General features: G+C 41.6%; 1 protein-coding gene across 3 annotated transcripts in view; it reads right to left on the bottom strand.

Annotated features, from left to right (window-relative positions):
• Nucleotides 1-9,503, bottom strand: part of DENND5A (DENN domain containing 5A) — a 129,038-nt gene that overhangs the window by 16,724 nt on the left and 102,811 nt on the right. For all 3 annotated transcript variants that reach the window (XM_031933959.1, XM_023189815.3, XM_023189814.3), the window contains one exon: nt 6,063-6,215. In XM_031933959.1, the coding sequence (XP_031789819.1) occupies nt 6,063-6,215 (153 nt within the window). The remainder of the gene's footprint in view (nt 1-6,062; nt 6,216-9,503) is intronic.

Raw genomic sequence — 9,503 nt, 5'->3', positions numbered from 1 at the left:
AAAAAAAAAAAAAAAAAAAAAAGAACGTTGGCTGGGCATGGTGGCTCACACCTGTAACCCCAGCACTGTGGGAGGCCGAGGTGGGTGTATCACCTGAAGTCAGGAGTTCAAGACCAGCCTGGCCAACACAGGGAACCCCCATCTCTACTAAAATACAAAAATTAGGCGTGCATGCTGACAGGTACCTGTAATCCCAGCTACTCAGGAGGCTGAGGCAGGAGAATTGCTTGAACCCAGGAGGTGGAGATTGCAGTAAGTCAAGATGGCACTACAGCACTCCAGCCTGGGCGTGAGACAGGGTGAGACTCCATTTCAAAAAATAAAACAGGTCTATTAATGTATCTAACAGATAATACAAGAGCTTAAAATATTTATGGTCTTTGACTTAGTAATTCAACTTCTAGAAATCCATTCATCCTTCCATCTACCACAACCATTAGCAAGTAGGCTTCTCAGCATCTAGGCAGACTAGGAAAGCAGCCTAAGAGAAATTAATAGAACTGTCTGAATGTGGCACACATTAAGTACAGCTGGTGACCAGACAGCCTGACATGCAATAATACCAAAGAACCAAGGACAAGGGCAAAATCAGGCCGCTATACCAGAAGGAAGCCCCTGGCCCACAGTGATTACAGAGGTGAGTAGAAAGAGCAAGGGCAAGAGTGGAAGAGCAGCAACTGGGCTGCTGCACTTTGGTTTTTCTAGTTCACGAGACATGGCCTACTCTTTTTCCTCTTTTGCAAAGGGCCTGTTTGGAACTGCAAGGTTCAATACAGCCTGACTATCCACTTACGGACATGGACACACAATAAACTGCATCAGATTCTACAAGAATGTCATAAGCAAGAAAGATAAGTAACAACTCCTTTTCATGTGTCAACCCCAAATGGCAGCAGTTACAAAACAAGTATGAAAAACCAAACCTCTCTCTGATAGAAAAACATACTGTAGGTGGAAGTCCATCTCCTTGGAAGATGTCACTGAAAGCCAAAGAGAGTGGTGAGGATAACAGAGGTTCTTATGAAGACTTGCTGCAGGCAGCCTTGCATCCAAGCAGTCAAGGCTAGTAACAAAATTTAAGAGGCCAGCAGTAAAAATGCTGTTTGGGTTCTCTCTACTTTCTAAGCAGATAATAATGGGTGGTTGCTCAGGAAGGTGCCCCCACAGGGGCATAATAAAATCACCCTCTGAGAGCAAATTTAGTCACAATCTGGGTGTATGATAAAGGACAGCAGGTAACGAGGGTGTGACTGCTGGACTGGAAGATAACCGAAAAACGTCTCAGCAGGATAAAGAAACCAGCAAAACCGAGGCCTAGGGAGAACATGGTGTTAGGAACCCAATATAGATCATCAGGGTCAATCTCCAGCTGAACATGTATCCCTAAGGGCATAAATGCCATGCCGGCAAGAACAGATCCTCACTCTCCTCTAGTGACATTGTCACTGCTTCAATTCCAGAGCTCCAAAAGCCAGGACTCAGAACAAAATGGAACCTCAACTAAAAAGCCCCCACTATTTTGCACTGGTTTCTCACCAAACAAGCAGCCTATCTCTCCAAAATAAGAGGGGGAGCAAATGAACTCTAAAAGAAATTTCAGTATGGTCAACATGGTGAAATCCCATCTCTACTAAAAATACAAAAATATTAGCCGGACGTGCTGGCCTGAGCCTATAATCCCAGCTACTTGGCAGGCTCAGGTGGGAGAATCACTTGAACTCAGGATGCGGAGGTTGCAGTGAGCTGAGATCATACCACTGCACTCAGCCTGTGTGACAGAGCGAGACTCTCGAAGGAAAGAGGGAAGGGAGGGGGAGGGGAGGGAAGGAAGGAAGGAAGGAAGGGAGGGAGGGAGGGGGGAAGGGGGGGGGAGGGAGGGAGGGGACAGGGGGAGGGAGGAAGGGAGGAGATGGAGGGAGGGAGGGAGGGACGGAGGAAGAAAGGAAGGACTTCTTACTGTGAGAATTTCTGCAGAATAATAATTCCTCCTACAGTGAGAATTACTGCAGAATACTGCTGCAAAGCCTAGAACACAGACTTAGAACATATAATGATACAGTACTATTTTTCAGAATGCAGGAAGAAGCTTCACTAACTCCCTAGAAATTTTTGCAGTAAATATTTAAAAGTTTTCAGCATATATGTTTTACCTCAAAGCTAAAAGAGCTCAACTATAGTGCCAGACTTGCTAAATGTTATGGAAAATGATAAAAGGATTATATATATTCTACTAACTTGTTACAGAAAAAAAGAAAGAAGTAAAGCCTTCATACAGAACCCAGCATAATAATAGCTGTCATATTTTGCATACTCATCACACGCCAGGTATTTCCTTTCATTGCCTCTAATTATAACAGCTGAAAGGTATTTATTTAAGTCTTTTAACTTTTATTTTAGGTTTGGGGCACACATGCAAGTGTGTCATATAGGTAAACTGCATATCACAGGGGTCTGGTGTACAGATTACTTCATTATTCATGTAATAAGCCTCGTACCCTACAGGTAGTTTTTCAATCCTCTCCCTCCTCCCACTCTCTACTGTTAAGTAGGCCTTGGTGCCTGTTGTTCCCTTCTTTGTGTCCATATGTACTCAATGTTTAGCTCCCACTTATAAGTGAGAACAAGCAGTATTTAGTTTCCTGTTCCTATATGAGTTCACTTTAGACTATGGTCTCCAGCTACATCCATGTTGCTGCAAAGGCCATGATCTAGTTCTTTTTTATGATTGTGTAGTGTTGCATAGTGTGTATGTATCACCTTTTCTTTATCTGGTCTACCGTTGATGGCCATTTAGGTTGATCATAACTTTGCTATTGTGAATAGTGCTGCAATGAACATACATGTGCATATGTCTTTATGGTAGAACAATTAATATTCTGAAAGACAGGTTTTTATTAACTATCTATCTTTCATGGATTTGGATTTCAGAAAGTGCAAGTTGCTTATTTAAAGTCATCCAGTGGAGCCAGGATTCAAATCCAAAGTCCTTCTGACTCACAGTTCATAGTGTTGCTACTATACCACAGTCTCAAAATTTTAGGGATGCAATACACAATTTTTAACATTTAAAAAACTCTATAGGCCGGGCGTGGTGGCTCAAGCCTGTAATCCCAGTACTTTGGGAGGCCGAGACGGGTGGATCACGAGGTCAGGAGATCGAGACCATCCTGGCTAACACGGTGAAACCCCGTCTCTACTAAAAAATACAAAAAACTAGCCGGGCGTGGTGGCGGGCGCCTGTAGTCCCAGCTACTTGGGAGGCTGAGGCAGGAGAATGGCGTGAACCCGGGAGGCGGAGCTTGCAGTGAGCTGAGATCCGGCCACTGCACTCCAGCCTGGGCGACAGAGCAAGACCCTGTCTCAAAAAAAAAAAAACCTCTATAAATGCAGTGTTGTTTACAACACTGAAAAATCAGAATTAACCTAAATGACTAATAATAAGAGATTGATTAAAGTATGGCACATCTATACAATAGATGTAGTCATTAAAACTGAGATTTTACAATAACCACAAACATTTAGAGAGCCAGAAACCAGGCTCTGAGCTTAGTGCTTTACATTAATTATCGAATCCACACATGGACTCAATGGAGGTGGGTATTTTTAAAATTCCATCAGGCAGGGCACAGTGGCTTATGCCTGTGATCCCGGCAGTTTGGGGAGATGAGGCAGGAGGATCACTTGAGCCCAGGAGTTCGAGACCAGCCAGGACAACATAGGGAGACCTCATCTCTACCAAAAAAAAAAAAAAAATTAGCTGGGCATGTTGCCACATGCCTGTAGTCTCAGTCTCCAAGCTGAGATGGGAGGATCAGTCGAACCCAGGAGGTCAAGGCTGCAGTGAACAGTGTTCATGCTAGTGCACTCCAGCCTGGGCAACAAAGCAAGACTCTGTCTCAAAAACTAAACTAAATTAAATTAAATTAAATATAAAATAAAATAAAATTCCATTATACATATAAGGAAACAGGCTTAGAGAAGCTAGATAGCCTGCTCGGTTTCATGAAGTTATTATGTGGAAATCATACTTCAAACCCAGATCTGTCTGTTTTACAGTCAAGCTCTTAAACACTTACTATACTATCATCTAAAAATTAGTTAAGGACATAGAAAAGATATGAGATAAAAACAAAGCAAGTTGCAAAACATTACATACAGTATTAACTTATTTGGATTTTTTTAAAAACCACTTCACTGAGATGTAATTCATATTACCATAAAATTCACACTTTTAAAGTATGCAATTTTCTGAAAAAAATCTGATTTTTAATATAGAGTTGTGCAACCATCACCACTATCTAATTCTAGAACATTTTCATCACCCCCAAAAGACACTCCATATGCATTAGTAGTCACTTCCCATTGCTCCCTTCCTCTAGCCTCTGGCAACCCTTAATCTACTTTCTGTCTATGGATTTGCCTATTTTAGACATTCTGTATAAATGAGATCATACAATCTGTGGCCTTTTGTGTCTGGCTTCTTTCACTTGGTATGTTTTCAGAGTTCATCCATGTTGTACCACATGTAGGTACTTTATTCCCTTTATTGCTCAATAATATTTCCAATGTATGGATACACCAAATTTAGGTCACCCAGTTATCAGCTGATAAACATTTGGGTAATAATAGCCTCATATGATGACACTATTATGACTAATGCTACTATGAACTTTTTTTTTTTTTTTTTTTGAGATGGAGTTTCCCTCTTGTTGCCTAGGCTGGAGTGCAACTGTGCAATCTTGGCTCACTGCAACCTCCACCTGCTGGGTTCAAGCGATTCTCCTGCCTCAGCCTCCCAAGTAGCTGGGATTACAGGCATGCACCACCACACCTGGCTAATTTTGTATTTTTGGTAGAGATGGGGTTTCACCAGGTTGATCAGGCTGGTCTCAAACTCCTGACCTCAAGTGATCCACCTGTCTTGGCCTCCCAAAGTGCTGGGATTACAGGTGTGAGCCACTGCGCCTGGCCTGCTATGAACATTTGCACACAAGTTTTTGTGTAGACATATGTTTTCACGTCTCTTGAGCATGTATCTAGAAGTGGGCTTGCTAGGTCATATAAGAACTGTTTAACATTTTGAGGAACTGCCAGACTGTTTTCAAAAGTGGCTGCACCATTTTACATTCCCAATAGTAATGTATGAAAGTTCTCATTTCTCCACATCCTTAACGCTTGTTACTTATTTTAACTACTCCAGTGGATGTGAAATAGTATCTCATTGTGGTTCCACTGGGTTTTTAAATATATAGCTATATATGCATGGGCATGTGTACACAGAAGAATGCTCTGAAGAACATATGTGGAAGATTGTTGCTATACCCATTAGAATGGACACTCCAGGAAGGCAGAAATCTTGGTCTGTTTTGTTCACTGAGGTATTTCTAGTGCCTACAACAGTACCTGACATAGTAGGCCCTTGAGAAATACCAATGGATACTAATGTATTTTCTAATTTTTCCATGATAAAACTTCTTTTCAAAAAATTTCAAGTTATTTTCAAATTTAGAAATACATAAAAATAAAATGTATCTATCTTGACTACCAATTGAAAACAAAGTATTTTGAAATAAGGAAATTCTCTGGGTATTAAGTGGAAAAATCAAACTTACTCAACTTCCTGAGGCCTTCTCTCAAATGTTTAAACCATCTGCATACAAAGAAATGTTAATGACAGACTTTTTTTCCATTGTGAATATACGATTAGTGAAAAACCTTTAGTGTACGATCAGTACTTCCCAAGCTCCAACTTCTCTCTTTCTGGTCTATCTCTAGACTAGGGCCAGCTGCCAAACAGGACCTATCAGGTTGGCCTTCAGCTCTACCCCCAGGAAGAAAGATGCCTCTTTATAAAAGTCTAATAAACACACAGATTTCTAAGGCTTATCTTTAAGGAAAACAGTTTGGATCACATTTATTTATTTGTTTATTTCAAATCTCACTCCAGGGCACTGCACACCATTCTTCAAAGCCAGTCAGCTGGACAAAAAGAGTGTGGGAAAACTAGTAACTGAAAACAGGAAGACAATTTGCTCAGCAGAGAGAGGCAACACATCCATTACCTGTTTCACTTGTAGTCCATGACTCCAGATCCTTTCCAGGAGATCACAAAGGCTGGCAATCAGGGTGTTCTCTTCCACCCCTGTGATGTTCACCTCCCCATGCCCTAGCTCCACAGCTTCTCGGCCCATCTTTTCCACCAGCATCCTTTTGGTCTACAAGGAAGCAGTCAACAGGATTAAATAACCACAGTGAGGAGGATCACATACAACCGGAGAGGGTTCTGACAGCCTGCACAGTACATCTGTTGGGCTGGGAAGGACAGGATGAATTAGCCCCAAGGACACAGAATATATTTATATCCATATAGGTCAGGTTAAAAGGGAGTGCATACTTTAAAAATTTAGTTAAGAAAAGCTGGACATGGTGGCTCACGCCTGTAATCCCAGCACTTTGGGAGGCCAAGGCAGGCGGATCACGAGGTCAGGAGATTGAGACTATCCTGGCTAACACGGTGAAACCCTGTCTCTACTAAAAATACAAAAAAATTAGCCGGGCATGGTAGCAGGTGCCTGTGGTCCCAGCTACTCAGGAGGCTGAAGCAGGAGAATGGCATCAACCAAGGAGGTGGAGCTTGCAGCAAGCCGAGATCGCGCCACTACACTCCAGCCTGGGCGACAGAGCGAGACTCTGTCTCAAAAAAAAAAAATTTAGTTAAGAAAAGGATAAGAACACAGCAATCTTTATGACTCCTGGCCAGTGATTTCATCACTCTGTATTCAGTTTTTGCATTTATGAAAGAAATAAATAAACCCTTCAGTCATGCTCACCGCTGACATTCTCTGATTCCCACTGCTTAAATGACCCTACTAAACAAACCTTCGAGCATATATACAACTTAGAAATGTACCTGAAATAACTGTCAAGGGGACAAAAATTGAGGAGGTAATTTATTTTACATAAAAATTTTCAACTGCTTATTGTAAGATCATAACCAAGAAAACACACACTGCATAATGATAATCACAGTTTTTTTTTTTTTTTGAGACGGAGTCTCACTCTGTCGCCCAGGCTGGAGTGCTGTGGCCGGATCTCAGCTCACTGCAAGCTCCGCCTCCCGGGTTCACGCCATTCTCCTGCCTCAGCCTCCCAAGTAGCTGGGACTACAGGCGCCCGCCACCACGCTCGGCTAGTTTTTTTTTGTATTTTTTTTAGTAGAAACGGGGTTTCACTGGGTTAGCCAGGATGGTCTCGATCTCCTGACCTCGTGATCCGCCCGTCTCGGCCTCCCAAAGTGCTGGGATTACTGGCTTGAGCCACCGCACGTGGCCTACAGTTTTTATTAAGTACTGTGTCAGGCATTGTACTTAGCATTTCATTATCTCATTTAAGCCTCCTAACAATCTATGAGGTAACTATTATTATCATCCTCAATTCACCAATAAGGAAATTGAGAAATATAGTAATCAATATACTAAATTTAAACATAGTATAAAACAATACAGTATAATTTATGCTCTATTTAAGTATAGTATAATTCTCTTAAGTAACTTGCCCAAAATCTATACTTAATATAGCACTATATTAAATTATATATATAATTTATATATATATAACTTGCACAAATGAAACAGCAAAGTAGCAATAGATCTGGCCTTTGAACCCATATCTGCCTGAACTTTGAGTCCAAGTTCAAAAGTAAGATTTAACTATGGTATAAATTTGTGATATATAAAAATCTAAGAAAAGGAAAACAAATCACCCTAATCCTACCTTTCAGAAGCAGCAACTCTTAATATTTTGGCATATTTCTTCCACTGTTACTGTTTTTCACCTTTTTATTGTGAAATATATGCTATTACATGATTATGACCAGCACCAGGCCAGTATTTTCTTTCTCTTTTTTTTTTTTTTGAGACGGAGTTTCACTCTTGTTGCCCAGGCTGGAGCGCAATGGCGTGATCTCAGCTCACTGCAACCTCTGCCTCCCCAGTTCAAGTAATTCTCCTGCCTCAGCCTCCCGAGTAGCTGGGATTACAGGCATGCACTACCACGCCCAGCTAATTTTGTATTTTTAGTAGAGATGGGGTTTCTCCATGTTAGTCAAGCTGGTCTCAAACTTCCGACCTCAGGTGATCTGCCCACTTCGGCCTCCTAAAGTGCTGGGATTACAGGCATGAGCCACTGTGCCCGCCCAGTATTTTATTTATAAATACTGTCTGTTTATACCTTTGAAGCACCCCACGTACCCTCTTCCATTCACCTTCCCACTCTAGAAGCAACCACTTACACAATGAAACTACAGAAAAGCAAGAAAATTATTACCTATATTTTAAACCCTAAAATACATGGTTTGGTTTGCCTGTATCTTTTTTTTTTTTTTTTTTTAAAGACAGGGTCTCTCTTTATTGCCTAGACTGGAGTGCAGTGGCTCGATCATGGTTCACGTAGCCTCAACCTCCCAGACTCAACTGATCCTCCCACCTCAGCCCCCGCAGTAGCTGGGACTATCGGCGTGCATGTTTCTTTTGTGATTTTTTTTTTTTTTTTTCCCTTTAAGAGACTGGGTCTTAGTATGTTGCCCTGGCTGGGCCTGAACTCCCAGGCTCAAGCAACCTGCCCACCTCAGCCTTCCAAGTAGCTGGGATTACAGGTGTGTGCCAATACTCCCGGCTTGTGATTTGCTTTTTCACTCATGTTTATATTTGTGAAATTCATCCACACTGATGTGTATAATTGTTATCCATTTCCATTGTTGTATAGCATTCCACCATATGAATATACAGCAATATATTTATTAATTCTCTTACTGATTGGCTTTTAGGTTGTTTCCAGTTTGGGGCTATTAAAAGAATGCTGCTGTAAACTTCGTGTACATACCTCTTGGGACATGCTCCAAAAGTTTCTCTAGGGAATAACCTAGGAGAAGAATTACTAAACAATACTATGCTGTTTTCCAAAATCATCATACCAATTTATACTTCCAACAGCCTGTTGCCCCATGTGCAAGCCAGTAGTTTGTGATGTTATATTGATTACTGTATTTCTTCAATTCTAGATGTACATTTGCCCACATATTAACATGTCTAAAATTGGTATGTATTTCAGTCATCATTGGCTAGGAATAGGAAGTTGTCACAGCCAGGTCATGCATCTCATGACTTAAGAATTTTGATAGTCCAGGCCAGTTGCGATAGCTCAAACCTGTAATTCCAGCACTTTGGGAGGCCGAGGCGGACAGATCACTTGAGGTCAGGAGTTCGATACCAGCATGGTCAATATCATGAAACTGTGTCTCTATTAAAAATACAAAAATTAGCCAAGTGTGGTGATGCACTCCTGTAATCCCAGCCACTCGGGAGGCTGAGGCAAGAGAATTGCTTGAACCTGGGAGGTGGAGGTTGCAGTGAGGCGAGATTGCGTCACTGCACTCCAGCCTGGGTGACACAACGAGACTCCATCTCAAAAAAAAGAATGACAGTCCAGCAGCTTAGAAAAAAAAA

The sequence above is a fragment of the Piliocolobus tephrosceles genome, chromosome 13, assembly GCF_002776525.5.
Source record: "Piliocolobus tephrosceles isolate RC106 chromosome 13, ASM277652v3, whole genome shotgun sequence".
Taxonomy (NCBI): domain Eukaryota; kingdom Metazoa; phylum Chordata; class Mammalia; order Primates; family Cercopithecidae; genus Piliocolobus; species Piliocolobus tephrosceles.
This window is presented reverse-complemented; position numbering and strand designations above follow the sequence as displayed.